This window comes from Chinchilla lanigera, unplaced genomic scaffold (genome assembly GCF_000276665.1).
Source record: "Chinchilla lanigera isolate Chin_1 unplaced genomic scaffold, ChiLan1.0 scaffold00002, whole genome shotgun sequence".
In the NCBI taxonomy this organism is placed as follows: Eukaryota; Metazoa; Chordata; class Mammalia; order Rodentia; family Chinchillidae; genus Chinchilla; species Chinchilla lanigera.
Window position 1 is genome coordinate 34,092,405 of NW_004955403.1, and position 17,830 is coordinate 34,110,234.

At 36.7% G+C, this 17,830-nt stretch overlaps 1 protein-coding gene across 1 annotated transcript in view; it reads right to left on the minus strand.

Moving 5' to 3' along the window:
- Galntl6 (polypeptide N-acetylgalactosaminyltransferase-like 6) overlaps nucleotides 1-17,830 on the minus strand; it is a 1,020,690-nt gene that overhangs the window by 171,555 nt on the left and 831,305 nt on the right. The window contains exons 6-7 of the mRNA XM_005373544.2: nucleotides 11,397-11,582; nucleotides 7,066-7,249 (exon numbers count right to left, since the gene is read on the minus strand). Coding sequence (XP_005373601.1) covers nucleotides 7,066-7,249; nucleotides 11,397-11,582 — 370 coding nt within the window. The remainder of the gene's footprint in view (nucleotides 1-7,065; nucleotides 7,250-11,396; nucleotides 11,583-17,830) is intronic.

The window sequence follows — 17,830 nt, forward strand, 5'->3', positions numbered from 1 at the left end:
AATATCATGGGAGTTTGTATGCATCAAATTGGTTTTTTTCTTTTTTATTTTTTTGAGGGAAAAGGGACGAGACAAGATTTAGAAGCAATTTCTTGAAGATCACAGCAAAATTTGTGTGAATATTGACTTGGCTTGAGAAATATGGTATGAAGAAAATGCCCTCCCTCTCCTAAGCTGATCTGTTAGGCTTTACAAATGGTCTAATATGAACTAGACAGACAAAAAGGAATGGTTTATTGAAAGGAACAATTAATATTTAATTGTTTGGTCACTCTTGCATGTCTATATCTGGTAATCTGAGCAACTACTTTGAAGATAACAATATGTAATACAACAGCCATTGTCGATTTCCTGCCATCTTTTTTTTTTTGGAATTTTGCATTGTTTCTATTGTCTTGTTTTTGTCTTTGTTTTTGTTCTTTTCTCTTTAAGAAAAAGGACTATGAACAGTATCTAATTCAATTTAAAAGTGAAAGTGGAGATCTCTAACATTATCTTCCTGACTACATTCTACATTAAACTCAGTCTGATTTTCCAGAGGGAGACAATTTCATTCTTTACTGATTTTGATAAAAGTTGGTTTTCCTGTTGAGTCAAAACCTATATACAGCTTTGAGAAAAAGAGATAATCTTTATTTTTGAATCCCAAGTACAAGCTAAAGTAACCCTAACCCTCACTGCAATTTGTTGGATAATGATGTTAAAATTTTAAGCATCAATTAATCAATAAGGTAGTTCTTCTAAGCATCAAATAAACTGACCCTTAACTTTTTGTTCTCTTGTTTTGCTTTAGTCAAGTGAAGCTTCATGTTTAGCAAGGAGAAAGATCCCTTGGTTTCCTCCAGAATAGTCACCCCATACCTGGGCCTGTGGCCTTGTGAGCAGAAGGGTTGGCTAGAGCTTACCCTCATTCATACCCCTTAGCAGGCATCCTCTAAGTGGCCCAACTACCTGCATAAGGTCATCTTGGAATGACTGTTTAACACAGTGTCCTGAACGTGTTTTGAAACAAGACTTGTCACAAATATTGGTAAAGGCCAACAGTGCTTCAACAGCTTTGGGATTCTCATTTGTAATTGGACTGGTGTATTTGGAGAAGGAGTTATTGTATTCTCTGAAAATGTTGCTCTGCTTCAACACTGTTATTCCTCAAGCACTGGACAATGCGACTTCTCAGAGTAGACAGGAAGGTAGGTAGAGAAAAATTTTTATGGCATAGAGGGCATCTTTAGTTCTGAGTTCTTATTCTAAATTGCTGGATGAACTTTGGAAAACTGCTTCACTTTTCTGAGCCTTTACTGTCTGATTTGTAACTATGTGGACACATAAGCTTGAAATAAGGATTAAATGAGTTACCAATATACAAAAATTTCCTAGCTCAGTTCCTGACTCCTGCCAGTACACCTGTAACAACTCTTGATTTCCTCTTTACCACCACAATGTAGAAGAAAGAATAGCATGGGATGCTAAACTGACCCTGGTGGTACACATGTGTAATCTCAATACTCTGGGACGCTGAGGCAGGAAATTGCAATCTAGTAACTACTGAGCAATTTAGTAACTTTGTGAGACACTACCTTGAAATCAAAAAAATAAATGAAAGGTCTAGAAATCTAGCTCAGTGTAAAGGCCTTGAGGGATGGAAAGATGGAGGGAAGAGTGGGGAAGGAGAGAGAAAGAGAGAGAATTATTTTGAAGGTTTTCTCTAGGTTGACAAATTCATGATTATTTGCACATTTTTTTCTGATTCTACTCTAAGCCTAAATTTAGCAAAATGTTTCATTCTTTGCCTAATAAGCACTGACTTTCCCAAACCACTGATATGAACATGTTATGGTTTGTGTCTGGGTGTCCCCCCAAAGCCTCATGTGGTCATGGGGCAGGCTTTTAAAGTTTGATTGATTATGGGTGTGACAGATACACCCGCCCCGGGGTGGATAGTTTGCATATGTAAAGGAGAGGAAGAGGCTGCTTGCCACCATTCCTCCCTTTGGTGTTGTTGCTTTTGCTGTGTTCTGCCGCCATGAACTGTAGCTCTCTACCATGTGCCACTCTGCCTTGTAACCTGCCAAGTATGGACTGAAACCTCCACAAACTGTAAGCAAAATAAACTTTTCCTTCCTTAATTTTGAGCATCAAGTATTTTGTCCCAGTAACGAGAGAAAAGTAACCAAGACAGAACACTTTCTCACATGCTTTTTGCAGTACTGGAGATTGAACTCACGGCTTTCCCACTAAACTATAGCTTCAGTCCTTCTTTTTTTTTTTTTTAATTTTTGAGACAGGATCTCACCAAGTCCCTAAGGTGCCCAGATAGGCCTTGGATTTTGATTCTCCTATTTCAGCCTCTCATAGTGCTGGGATTACAGGTGTGTGCCACCACACCCAGGTTCTCACACACTTACATAAGAAAGAAATCAACAAACTGTGTACTATGTCCCCTGGAAAAACAAAGAAAGACACTGTAAGTAAGTTTTTGGAAGGCATTGCTTCCATACAGCAGTTACACAATCTCTGTAATAGAGAATATTGAATCCATTTTAGCACAAGCTATGCTTCACATGTGGGAACTATGCAAGGATTCCACATTTGGCCCTTAGGTGCTCGAGGAAGCTTTACTGTTAGAAGTGACAACCTTGAGGTGCTTAGCAGTGGGACATAGCTATTGCTTTCCATGGCTTGGGTCATTTCTGTACTGGACAGTGACACTAGATGAGAAGTCACTGGCTTCACACGGATGTTCCTATGGACGTAGAGAATTCTGAGAGAATAAACTAATGTTCATAGTCACTGAATTTTCTCTCCTCAGGGTAGATACACTAGTTTTTACATTTTTGGAAATTGGTCGGATATATAGGTAGAAAGTGTTGTCAGTCCTCACTAGTGGTTATGTGTCAGAATTCCACCTATGATGATTAAAGCTCTACATTTTGGAAGTCTGGAAACATGGAGATCTGAAAAAGATTGATTGCATATAAGTAATTTCTCTACAAATCAGTGACAAGATAGAGGTGAATTTTGGTAAACAGAGTCAACTTGTAAAATTGAAATGAACTGCTGGATTGATTGTGAGTGCTTAGGTAAAGGAAGCATTATTTCTCAGAACCAGTGCAATTCTCTGCATATTAACTTCACTTTTATGCTTCACAGAGTTGTATATTAGGACCTGAGCTTCTGGTATATTGGATGAAATGTTTCATGCTATCCTTGGGAACAAGTTGGAGAAATGTGAATTGCAGTAAAGTGGATTTATGTATATTGAACAGTTGTATCAACAAGCATGAATGTTTATAAGGTTCTGGAGGACCTGGATAATATGGAGATACAGGAGGAAATATCCACCCTAGGGAAAAAAAAAAAAAAAAAAAAACTTTCTTTCCTCTTCCCTCAGAAAGCACAGGCAGAGATGTGACATCTTTCTAAAAACACTTTAAGCATCTCTGTCACTGAAGAGGAATTAGACATTCCTTACATCTCAAGTAGGATAATTTCGCATCAGGAGGCAGGATTTTCTTAACACAAAGAAAAGATTTCTGTCAATAGAATAGGCTGTCTTTTGGGCAGTAAACTTACTTTTCTGTTTAAGCAGAGGCTAGATACTAACCTGGACACTACCTAGTGCTTACTTGCTGTGAAAGGAACCATCGTTTCTTCTGGTTCTTTCTAAATGTTTAGATGCTAAAGTTGAAGAAATAAGTTAATAGACAGCAAATGACCATATTCCTCTTTGTCATAATGGCCAAAGGAGTGTGCTTTTTTTAATCTTACAGAAAAAGGTTACATTCTTAAGTGCTCTGAATTCAAAATGCAACAAGAATGAGGAGCCCTAAAAGCCATGAATGATAAGAATCTCTTAAAAACATTTCATCACATTATATAAGTCTTTAAAGGGGAAAAACTATGTTTTTCTTTAAGTAAAAAACAAAAATGTCCCTGAAATGTATTCAATCATTTCAGTCAGAATTAGGAATGCCATATGATTAGAATCATGAATATTACATTTCTCTCATATTCTGGGTTCAGTCTTTCTGAAAACTAGATGCTTCTACAAGTATAAATAAATATTTTTTCGAGAGTCAAAGTCACCCATGAGTTTTCCTTTTCTTTCCTGGTCAGATTATTGAAAGTCTTGGTCCCAGTTTAGGAATTGATGGATTTCAGATTTTTAAATTTTTTTTTTTTCCCCAGTACCAGGAATCGAACTCACGACCTTGAGCTTGCCAGGCAGACGCTGTGCCGCTGAGCTAAATCCCCAGCCCCAAATTTTTAAATTGTGAACCCTATTTTAAGAAATATTGTTTATACCATATCCCAGGATCATGCATACATTAAAACCAAAATAAAATGTTTGAGAAATAACACATATTTATGTGATAGTATAATACTCTGAAATTTTTAATCCATTCGATCTAATACATTAATAAATTAAATATTGATCATGTCCCACCCCTTTCACAGGAGTTTTGGGAGAAACATTGCTTCAGTCAATAGTGAAAACTCAAAAGAAAAAATAGCAGAATAAATGAGAAAATTCAGGTCTTCTTACTGTAGGACACTTGATAAACTTGCTATGGAAAGATTTTGTTTACAAATATATAAAAGCTCTTGGGATATCAATACATTGCATATTTTTCTTTAGTTCCTTTCATCCTGTCTTTTTAGTTCTCCCCAATCTTTCCCCAGCAAGGCACACATCCCTACAGCCTCTTGAAACATGAAAGCCCAGGAGAGAGACAGAGAGATAGATCGCTTTTGTTTTTTGTATCTTACAGCCTTACATCCAGGGAAGCAAGTTTTAGCCTAAAGCATGTCTGTTTATGAGCACATTCAGGTGACTGCCACGATAATGGAATTGCAGATACACTGCTCAGAGCGCTTGGGTAGCCACTCTTTTATTATCAGGATGGAAATGCAGTTTTTAAGATCAAAGTGGACAACTCCTGAAAGTTACATTTATTACAAAAGGCTGAAGTGCCTACATTTGTAGGAATCAAAAGGACTTAAGGCAAAAAGACAATAATATTCAATAGACCAATGCGATTTTTGACAGGACAGCAGCCACCTAAGTAGGTGACTGGAACAAGTGGTAATCTAATTCTGAAAGTTACCAATTCCGTCTGCTTCTGAGTTAAGCAAGGTGCTTGATACTGTGATAGCTGCAGCCGGGGTCTGGCTGACAGAAAATCTGACCATCTGTGCAGGCACTGAGAATGCTTTCGTAATTTTCACCACTGGAGAGGCCGTTGGTAGCACTCCGAGCTCACTGTTTCAGAAAGCAGGGCCCTACTTTGCTACCACAGTGGAAGTAAAGTGAAAGGTCATTACAATCAGTCAATATTACAGTGCTTGGAAAGCCATCATGGATGAATTCTAGTGCTTAAAACAGAGTAACCTTGGGTAGCAGGAACCCCACTGTGGCTGGTGTACTGCTGGCTACTGTCTAAAAGCAGTTTTGCTGTGCTCAGGGCTCTTCTGCATTCCTGATTCCCACCCTCTACTTTTTTTAACATTTGAGGTAAGTTTTTATTTTCATTTTTCTCCTTACTTATTTTTAAAATTTTAGATATAAAGTTGTATATATTTAAGGTGTACAACATGTATTGAAATATGTGCACATTTCAGAATGGTTAAATCAAGCCAGTTAACATGAGGATCACCTCACTCGCTTACTGTTTATTCTATTTTCAGCCCTTTTGCCAAGACTTTCAAATGATTACCTTCAAAGAAGTCTGAGGATGTCCCTCACCTGGACCTACTTCAAATGCTCACTAGAAGTTTTCTTATGTAACTAAAATGCTCTTCTAGTAGTTTTGAATATTCATGACACTTTGGCCAATGTATACTCGGGACTAATAAAGGTCTAACACTATTTCATTTCAAAAACTTTGCAGTATTAAGTCAGAAAAACTCTTAACTCCACAAGCATAGATATTAAGTGAAATTGCTTTATTTTTTTATAAAAGAAATGACTTCTTTCCCATTTTATTGGCAAATGACTCTGAAATTCTCTTTGCTTCCCTAGGAGTTCATCTTTCTAGAAAGCAGGAATTGGAGGATACATGGTCCTAATAATTATTAAATGCTTATTGAAATTTAAAGTGTTAGTCACAAAAGTAGCTTTATACTTCATAGCTTCTTTACTGCAAACTTTTAAAGCATATAATTATTATTGATGAAAAGACAATATTGATTTTAATGCATTTCAAATGGACTTTTACAAAAAAGACAAAACCTTGATCACAGATATCTTTCTTGTACTAATAAAAATAATAGTTTCAAATTATAAACATTTTAATATCAAAGGTTATAGTATTGGAATAGCTATAATACCTCCTGGGCAATCTCTGTTCTCACTGTTAGAAAAATTTCACCATTGATCATTAATGGTCTAGACAGTCATCAAACTGAGTCTTATTTCCTTTTGTTTTCTTTTTCTTGGCCACAATGAAAGATAAATAATTTATTTTTTAAAGACTAATCAATGTATTATTGTTGTAAATTCTTCTCTAGCTAGTACTAAAATTAGGGCAGGATTATCACAGCTTATTTACTTAGGATATAATATTTTAATTGAAATTTCCAGGTTTAAGTTATGGAAATATCTATTCAGAAGCACTGCCTTCTGCTATAAAGAGATGATTCCCAAAAGGATGTGTGCATGTAAGCTTCATATTTTGGTTCATATTTTGTATCAATCCTTTTTTCATACTCCTTTCATGAAAAGTTAAAAAAAAATCCCTGAAAACCAAAAGACAGAATCTAAAAGGAGAACGTGCAATCCTTCTCCATGAATTTTCTGTTACCGCCACACTTTCCTGATTCTTTTTATCCACACACAGTTTCTCTTATGGTTAGTAACATTTGAGGAGTGATCTGTGCATTCACCACAATTTGTAATTTTCTACAGTTTGTAGGTCTGACTTTTCTCTGGTGTTGTGCATGTTGTTACCACCTGTTTTATTCCATCTTATCAGAGATAATTGTCCTCATAGGTCCTAGGTTTGACAAGCCTGGAATGAGTTACCTGCCCTCTCTCCCTTGGCCCCTCACTCAGCTGCTACTCACTCAAAAGGGTCGCTGGGATCTGCCCTCTGGAGTTCTGGAGGGATGGGTATTCTTTTGTAGTACATTTCCCAGTCGAAGGCTCCTCGCATGGCATCCCCAGCTTGTGCCTCATACCCAAAGTGATTGTGGTCAATGACATCGATCATGGGACACACGATGGTTTTGTGGTTTAGTGCAATTTGGTCTGAAAAACGAAAGGACAAAATAGGAAATGACATGCCTTCCTAGGTCATCTATCATTTTCCAGCAGAGAGAAGTCCATATCTTGTTGCTAATGCATAGCATTTGCAGCCTTGGCTCCCTGTCATCATTAGAGCACTTTGTAGGACTCTGATTGCTGGACTTAACATGATGGGACAGTGATTAGGTACAATTAGAGTTGTTGTGTTTTTCTTTAAGAAAGTTATGTCCCAGAGAGACTTGCAGAAGTCCATTTAGCTCTACCTCTGTCACATTTTTGCTCTGACCTGTCCCCAATCTGTCATTTTATCGTGTATTCAACATGCGCAGAGTATAAACAGTATTTGTGTTCCTTCAAGCATAGAGCTAGGGCCTGCTGAGAAAATACTGGCCTGCTTTCTGGAGGTTCCAAAATGTAAATATTTAACTTTATGTTTTTTTTTTGTAGCATCTAATCTCATAACACTCATGATGGCTGTTCCTCCATAAATGCTGACAGATCATACATAAAGTTCTTTGCTCTCAGGCTTGCCAGAGACTTTGTCCAGGAATATTTTCCCACCATTCATCAAAGTCATACAAATTTTGTCTTTTCTCATCCCATACAAAAAAAACCACGGTGCTACAGCTACAACTCTTGAGCTACCACTAAGCCATTTATATTTATGCTCTGTCTAATACTCCTAGTAAACATGTAAAGTAGCTATTCAGTAATAGCCATGCTAGATTTATTGAACAGAGAAACTGAGCTCAGAGAGCTTAAATAACTTGTTAAATGTTGCTCAGGTTCTGATGGGAATAACCAGGATGGGTTCTCTGCCCAGCTGAAAAACTTGGCCTCTGTAGATTACTGTAGTTAAGAAATGACATTCCAGCATCTTCTTTTCCCATATAGATATTGTTATTGTGATACCATTAATATCTGGCACAAGGAATTGGCACTCACATAGTTTCACTGGTCTCAAATAGCTATACATGAAGTATCTTTCTTTCCAAAATGTGCATTTAACCAGTATTTATTATATCAAACCAATACTCTCTGATAGGCAGAACATTTAAGTGTGAACATCCGCTCTCTTGTTATTTGAAAGACCTTTGGATATGGCATGTGACATTAAACAAGGGATATCACTTGGAAATATTACGGAGTTTGGTTATTTCTGGATCACAGTTTTCCTAGAGATCCCAAAGCAAACGAAATTTGTGTTAGGGTTAGCTGTCACAGTGAGGGAACCGATCATTTGCTTCAGAAGTTTCTGCTAAGCGTAGGACAGGAAACAAAGGCTGCATTAGAAGTGACCTCATTTTGGTGATGCTAGTCAAACAAGATGTGAAGACCGCAAAATCCTGTGGATTTCCTTTCAAATCTACATTCCTTTTCTTTCATTCATTCTTTTATTCATATTTCAAAAATCGTTTATGGAGTAAAATCTAAGAGGAGCCAGTCACTTTTCTTGGGACAGAGCAGTGACCAACACCACAAAAGTCAGGAATGGACTTTGTAAATGAGGAGAGGAAGAGTGGTTGAAAGGAAGAGAGGGGATTGGAAAGAAAAAAGAAAAAGAGGAAACAGGATACATCATGTATAGGTACAAATTCCCTATGATGAGTGTGATCACTGTGTATATCTACATTGTACCAATAAACAATAATAATTTTTTAAAAAGTCAGGAATGGAGGAAAAACAATTAAAAGTGCAATAAATAGATTGGATACTATCTTACAAGTTAATGAATGAGACGGAAGGCAAATAAAAGAGGGAGGGGGAATATGGAATGCTGGGATTTGGCAAGGACTGCAATTTTCACTAGGGAGGATATCCCCAGGAAGCCTCAGAGACCCTGGGTGTTGTTTGTGTGGTATTTCAGCTAATTGGTGGATGGAAAGACCCTTTGCACTACTTCAAGTTAACCTCCATCAGCGGCTCTGTAAATATTCATTTTGTCCTGGGCAAGCCTTTATAAATGGGTTTTAATCTTTATGTAAATGTTATTTTCCCCAGAGATGTGTTTGAATGAGACATCAAAATGCTTCTATCACCTCTGTGGGGATTTCAGTATTAAGGTTTTATGACTTTTCTCAATCAAATTCAGAATCAGGTTGATTTACAAGTTCCTTGACCAACAAGGAGTTGCAAGGTGACCCTAAGAGAATGAGTCTGCTAAATTCACTGTCAACTTTCCTTCAAATTTCCTTTCAGCCCTCATCCAGCTGTACAAGTTTAGGGTGAAAGCTGCATGACTAATTTTTCATCCAAGGCTTGTGCCTACATTTCAATTTCCAGGGATCAAACAAACAGACTCTTAATAGGAAATTGAAATTCAGGTATAATCCCAAGGTGAGAAATGAGTCAAGAAACTGTGACTCTGCCTGCTTTTTTCATTTTGGGTGATATGTCAAGACACTGATAGAGAAAAATAAAAAAAGATAGCAATTCCAAGCTTGAATCACTCCTTATCCGTCCGGCCTACAGGAAATGAAATGCTTAATGAGAAAAAGTGGGTTATGGGCCTTTCTTCCTCTCTGTTTGTGTCTTCTTTTTTTGTCTTCTTCTTCTTTTTCTTTTATTAGATTCATAGTAAACAATCAAAGGCTCCATAATTGGCACTTAGGGGCTGCTTTGGTTCATAAATAAGTGAGGCCTTTTGCTGACTTTTTGAGTATTCAACACCATATAGGTCAAATTCAGTTTAAGGGAATCTTGCTGTTCCTGATGAAGCTCTAAATTGCTATGTCCTTGGACAAGGTACTTTTAATTAAAGGCTTACAGGAGTCTCTGACTGTTGGATCACTGAGACATTCCTATCATTAGGATGGCTGGGCAGTCATCTGTGCAAGCGTATGTGGATTGGGTGATATGGTGGGGGGTTAGTTGCTGAGTGTTCTCTGTTTTAAATTCTATACAGTTTCAGATGCGCCCCCCACCCCAGTATTTTACCAATGAAGCTTGACTGCTTTGAGCTGACATCTTACTTAGCAGTCAACAGCAAATCATTCTTTCTGAGACAGCTATTGTGAAGGCAGTTGTTACTGGCTTTAGTTCCAAGGCAAGGGATATAGATTTACAGTAAAAGCTTATTTGGCAAAATCTGGGAGAATAGGAAGGAGCACAATATATATGTACCAAGAATTTCTTAGACTGACTTTTCTTTCAAAAGTACAATTTTTTTTTTTTTGGCTACAAGTGGAGTTTATATTGGACTTCATTGTAAAATAAGAACAAAAATATTGAAGTTTAAATTGAGCTACAGTTACATTTTCTAGCTTAAATTACTTTCAGTTTATTCATGTTTCTAACAGTCCAAGTGTGATGTGGCATAGTTTCCTTCTGTCTTTCATCTTAGTTATGTAGTAAACATTTAAAACTTATTACCTGGAAAGCAGACTGAAGTATTTGCAGGGGTTCTTTGTGAATATGGGAGGTCATATACTCAGGGATATAGGATGGTACCAGAAGTGGAAAGAAGAACAAAAGGAAATGGTACTATCAGCCATAGAATGAGCTGGGCATGATGGTACATGTGTGTAATTCCAGCACTGGGGAAGATGAGGCAGGAGGGTTTCCATGAGTTCGAGGCCACCCTGGACTACATCATGAGTTCAAGACCAGACTCCACTAAACAGCAAAACCCTATCTCAAAAAAAAACCCCTAAAAAACAAAAAACAAACAAACAAAAAAATCAAATAACCTGTCAAAATCTCTACGTTTTAGATTCTGAGGCTGAATAATTCCTTCCCTCCTTTTTTAACAATCTTGTAATAATTGTTAAAATGTGAAGGTGTGTGTATTTTAATTTTGTTGCATTAAATGACTGAAAAAAGTTTGGGGGAATCTTTTTCTTGTAGTATTTGCCCAATGAATATAATTGTGATTAAGAAAGATGTCTGAGATAAAAGCAACTTTTTAAACCTTAAGTTAAATTGCAGCTGGTATCATCTAAAATGCCATCTAAATGCCATTTTCTAGCTATTTGTCTTCATCAATGGTTAAGATATTGTTCAAGTACTTTACTGTCAAAATTGTAGGAAGTGTCTGTAGCTTTTGCTGTTTGCAGTTTAGACAGAAGCAAGCCTTGTACTCCTGCTATAGGACCCCAATTCTCTCAGCTCTCCTGGTTCTCAGCATATCACAGTGACATCATGTACTCACTAAGCAGTGGGGGCAGCCAGTTCACGTTGACCTCGCAGTGGGAGTCCAGAAACGTCAGTACTTCTCCCCTGGCCATAGATGCCCCCAGAAGTCGGGTTCGGATGAGTCCTTCCCTTTTCTTGGTGCGAAGAATTCTCACTTTGGAAAATCGAGCCATATATTCTTCCAGTTTATTTTTCAAGTGTTCTAGGGAGGAAACAATGCATAGGAAGAATGTAAAACATTTCCTGCAGCAGAACTACTCATGGATATTGGGCAGAGAGAGTATGTGAAGATTCCTAGTATAAGAGTTTGAAAAGCCACATTTCTCTTCTCCTCATTTAGAGGAGACGGCCTGAGAAGTTTTGCACTTTTTATTTCTCCAATGCTTCCAAAACTGTAAGTGTTGCCCTTTGTTTGAATGCCATAGAAGTCAGTGACACACCAGAGCTCTGTCATGCAGTTACTCTTGGCCGACTGCCACCATGTTGATCCTGGGCAGCACTTGCCAAGGTAGACATTGGCCTTCTGGTTCCTGCTACATAAAGTCAGATGAGCATTCTGGCATACAGGATCTTCCCGACAAGAGGATTCTTTACAGCAAGGCTTGCCTAGTATTCTGTGTGCTGAAGAGAATGCATGTAGAACAAGCCAGAAAAAATATCTGTTAAATCAATGAGGTTTACACAGCCCTTGAGCCGTCACAGTAAGTAACAAACTGGTAAGCAAATCTCACTCTCCCTTCTGACTTGAAGTAGAAAGGTTACTGAGTCGGTCTTTAAGTACAAATGGAAAAGGAAGGCAGAAGAAACACTACACAGTCATTTTGAACTTAACTGTTTCAGATTTGGAAATATTTCTTAGCCTTTTAAATTTGGAAATGTTTCTTCACCTAATTGAAAACACTAGGAATAAAGTCAAATCAAATAACTTATTAATAGGAAAAAAAGTCCTCCTCCTTGCTGTGATCAAACATATCAATATTTCAGTCCTTTTTATGACAAATAAGTGCATTTGGTAGATTTCTATGTGATGTGTACTTGTATGTTTTGTATTCCGTGCTTTCACTCCCCCATATTTAAGACATTATGAGTGATTTAGTGGAATTTCTGACATGTATAACCTAATATTCATTGAAATGGACTCTTATTGTACAGCATGCTATTTTTTGCATCTCAAATCTCTTGTACATGTCTATAGTCAAAGGCGATATTATTATGTCTCCACCTATAATCCATAGCAGTAGTGATTCATGTAGGTCAGAATCCTTGTCCAATTTTACAGATGTAGGAAGATGTTTCTTTACAGATGTAGGAAGATGTTTCTCTTACATAGTGTTGATTCTTATTCTTATCTTACTATTAGTATAATTAAACAAACTTCATTTCCCTTTTTCTTGACTGCTCTGTATCTGTTTCACAGATGAGTCAATTAAAATGATACTTAGCTTTCTAATTTTCACTACAGAAGAATCAGACACTATGTTGTTTTTCCTATCACTAACAGAGATATGGAGTTGAGACTGTGGAAAGCAGAGATTTGGAGTCAAAATAGTCCTAAAGGGTAACTTGAAAAAATGATATAGATGAGTAGACCATACAAACTCTTTCAGTCTGAGTTTCCTCACATGTAAAATCTAAGACTTGGGGGATTTATTTTCCTTTGACAGTGGGTGGATAGTCACGTTTTGAGTTAGGCATTGACTATAGTCTGGCCAGTGTTCATTAAAAAAATCATTTACTAAGGCAACAATTGGAGACCCCAGCGAGTTGCTTGTATTTAGTAAGAAAAATAGCATATCTTCCTGAAGGAACACCTTTGAATAGTAATTCTGGAACAACTCAGAATTTTCTGTTTCTTGATGAGATTTTGATAATTCATCATCTTTTATCTATTGCAAATGTAAAATAAATTTAGTAAAGTGATAAATGTACACTTGTGAGTGCATAAACAGCCTTGCAATATCTCTACCAAGAGGCCAGTTCCTTCTCTGCTCTAAAGCAGATCTACTATGCAGAGGGTCAACATCCTGTTCATTTCCCTTCACACCCTCTTCCCCAGCACAGAAGCCTCTGGATCCTGTGTGCAAGATTCAAAGAAAGATTTCACGCGTCTATAACATACAGTATCACCTGTGAATAAGCCTGAAGCTTTACTATCTTGTCAGGAAAAAATGGCAAAACAAGTGCCATAATTGCACAATCAAAGGTAAAGACTAGATGGCATGTGACCAATAGGAGGATCCCATGTGTGCCAGAGTCTGGAAAGGCCCTGCTCTGTCAGTATTTCTCACAGTATTATGTGTTTAAAAAACTTTTCGGTCTCACTGTCATTTACTTGGGCATTAAAATCTTTGTGCATTCCCAATTTACAAATGAGTGGTATTTTATAAAATTTGTTTTTTACGTTGGTTATTTGGGCATAGAATGGATTGTCTCATGAAACAGCATCTACACAGTCAATGAAGACTGAAGATGCATCGTGAATATTTATTAAACCTACCAAAGCAGACTTCTTTCCCCTCACCCCTTCCTTTAATCTTCACTGTTCTTTTGTCAGATGTGCAACTCCAAAAAGCATCCCAGCACTCCAATTTGCATTTCCCTCTTTCCTCCCTGACTCCCATGGACTCAAGAGGCCTCTGGTGGTGAGCTGGGAATAATTTCCTACAGCTGCATGGAGGAAGCTGCTCTAAAATATTCATAATTCCTGTGTGCTCCAAAGTGGGAATGGTTGTCAGTCACATGGCTGAGGGGGTCCCAACTTCATATTTAGACTTTCACACTTCTTGGTTTACAAGAAATTCTCCAGAACCCAGTGGGGACTTCCGGTGCAAGTTTTCTTCCTCCCTCCCTGTACACATTTTCCTGATTCTGTGAACTTTTCTTATATCAAAGTCCATTTAAATGTAAGAAAAAGATTGTATAGTGTGAATTCATGGAGCACAAAGGGGTCAACCACAAGTAGAGTCCACTAGATATTTATATCAGTTCCTCTAGTTTGAGCTTTATGGTGATAATTAACTCGCTTTGTCTCTGTTAATTATCTGGCTGAGTGCCCTTTGGGGTTCATTCTCACTTAATGGTTCAGTTGTAACATCTAATTACCCGTAAATCACAATGAAGGCAGGTATCATCAGTTTTATTACCAAATTATATCTTAAACAAGGGAGATACTGGAGATGGTGGAGAAGGCTTTAAATTAAAAATATTTGCCTTTCTGTAGCATGTACAATTTTAGATTCATTTCTCAACTATCATTCCTATGATGCTAAACACGATTTTATATTAATTCAAGATTAACATCTTTGAAGATCACTTTTGAACTCATAATTTTAAATAATTCCTATATAACTTATGATATTTTTGTTAAACAGTTTTCCTAGTGACTGGGAAACATTAATAGATCATTAAAAATTGTTGAGTTGGGGGTCCTAGACTACAAATTGATACTGAGTTATTGAAGTCCACTGAGAAATATTCCCACCACCCAGAAGAGTGAACATAGCTTCAAATATACAGTTTTTGCCAGAATTTATTGTGCACTGTAAGGTAATAATGAAACCAAGTTATACTCAAGTGAAATTTTGGTGACATGCAGCTATGAGGATGAAATTTAGAAGTTTTCCGAAATGTATTTTTCTTTTCCCAGAGATTTCATTTATACTCCATAGATTTATGTGGAAAACATATCATTCATTCATTGATTTATTTTTTTGAGTACCAACTAAACATTAAAAAATTCACTTTTAATTATTGTACATTCAAGAGAGTCAAAGACAAGTGTTGTAGTTCTTCTTCCTCCCAGTCAGTTGGATTTGGGTAAATCACTTTGCATGGTCTGACCTTATTCCCATCGGCTGTAAGGTGAAGGGAATGTGACTGTATTCCTCATAGGTTTGTGGTTCTATGATTTCCTTTGTGGACTTTCACTTACAGAGTAGATCTTATTCAACGAATACTTAATTTTCCCTAAGTGCTTTCTAGTGTTTAGTACTCTGGTGTCTTCTTTTGACTGTGTCTCAGTTTTGAAAGTAAGAGTTAAATCAAAGCAAAGCTAACATGTATCAGAGGTTTAGTCAAAAAGGCAAACTCCAGGGTATTTTCTTTGGTCAATACAGCATCTGTATAATCTCCTGCAGTTCACTGTCTACAAGACTGTCACGGATGTCAAAATAACGACTTTGAAGCAGTGTAAGTTCATCAAAGATTTAAGTCTGTTTAATAAGTTACACTTATTATGTCAGAAAAATACAGTAACAAAGTTTAGAAAGTTTTCTGGAACACTTTTGAGAAATTAATCCCAAGGGTTGGGCAAACTAGTAAGCACCTGTGTTACAGAAGACCACCTGACATTCCAAGTAGGGCATTGCCCATAGACAAGGCCAACAGTAGCCCTAGGCCCAGCAGCTGGTGTTGAGGCCCTGCCACTTGTTGTCCAGTTCTCTCTATGTCTTTTGATAATTACCTAATTTACATCTCAAGGGGAGGAAGAAGGGAACCAAGGGACATTACTGATCTAGAGAGATGATATTCTTCCATTTCTTATTTTAAGCATGCACCCATAGAGATGAAATTCTTTTGTAGTTTATACAATGCTTTTGATGAATTGTAGTAGAACATGAATTTAAGACCATACAGAATACATGACAGTTATTACAGGTGATGTCTGGTTATGAGTTCTGAGATGTAATAAATTATAAATAGACCCAGTTTTGTTAACCTTTACATGAGAATATATTATGAAGTATAACTCTAAGCATTGTGAGTAATCTGAAAATTTCACACAGTAACAAGAAGTGCTTTAAAATTAGAGAATATGATATTCTTCCATTTGTTAACCTACTTGGTGTATGTTGTGTATTTTTAGACCCAGGGGGAAGATGTTAAGGACAACTGTCTACCTAGCAGAGATGGTAGAACTTTTTCTATCTTTTTTTAACACAGGACAAGCACACAGATTTTAAATCTCTAGTTGAATTTTAAAAAATTGACTGTCAATCTCCTTTTGTCTTGGTTGACCACATTGAATCTGTTCCCTTTGATAGTATTCGATTATAGATATTTTTCATTTATCTTAACAGTACACACTAAAAAATCCAACCAAGAAAATAATAGAATTGATGAAACCATATTCAATCACTTCTATTTTGATTTCAGCTCAGTTCTATCTCTAGATGTCCTATTTTCTGTTCTTTTCATTTCAAGGCATCTTAAGTAATCTGGGAAAGAGCTGAGAACACCAAACTGAAATAAATAGAAAAAAGACATTCCAGAAAATACAAAGGGAGAAAATATAGAATTAGACATGTCATCCTCTTGAAACCCCTAATAAATTAATAGATCTAGCCATATTAGGCTCCTAACATCACAAAAGGACAATAATATAGTAATTGTCACTGGATAGGAAAAAATGCATCATTGCCTATGAAACATGCTTGTCTAAAGCATTAAGTCTGACTTTGATTATCCGTCTTTATCTGATAACATACTTTTTAGGAGATAAATCATCAAAGAATATGTTAAATGATGCATCAGGGATACAATCAGCAAACTCCAAATCAAGGGAAATTCCTCAGGATAAATGACTTAGTTCTTTCAATAAATACATTATTAGGGAAAAAAGGAAATGGGAGAAGAAATCTAAAAACGAACAGGTGCCTAAGAAAGATATAAACCAGTCCAAAGTGAGGACTTAATATGGCTTCAGAGTCACACAAGCAGTTGGGAAGGAATAAAGGGGATCTTGATGATTGTAAACTGATCTGAGGCTCACAGCTAGATCATGTTTTACCATTTTATAGAACAATCTCATAGAGCAGAAACATCAGTTAAGGACACTTTGAGACTAAAATAAAGGGAGGTAAGAACAATATTTCTGTGAAATATACTGTATGGCCCTTTCTCAGCTGGAATAAGTAACTGTTACTTTTTACTTATATCTTCAACCATTTGTGGACAGGAATTGAGATTATTTTCTTTGTTTTTTGTTTTTCATGAGACTCTTCAATTCCATGCAATCATGGAAAGAGAGACTTGGACCACATTCTTCATATGTGGATTGAATTCATGCATGTCTTGTGAATGAGACAATGGCTACCATTTGTTCAGACTAAGTTTACAAGGATTCTTAGTGAACAGATATGAAAGACAGAGATAATGTACTATTCAGAAACAAAGGGCAGGTTTATTGATAGCTTTGGCATTAGTGATAGTAATTTCCTGTAGAGTGATGGGGAGGCATGCTGGTTGTCTGATAGAAATGATTTGAATTCCTTAAGTTCCATATAACTTTATTAAAAAAAATATCAAAACCAACTATCCTCTGCTGGTGAAAGAATAAATTTTCTATATGAACTGGGGACAAAGGAACTGACAACAACGTATGTTCTGTTCTGTTGCTTATTCTGAATAATAAAGTTAATTGTCTCTTTCTAGAATCTCATGTCTTCTTCC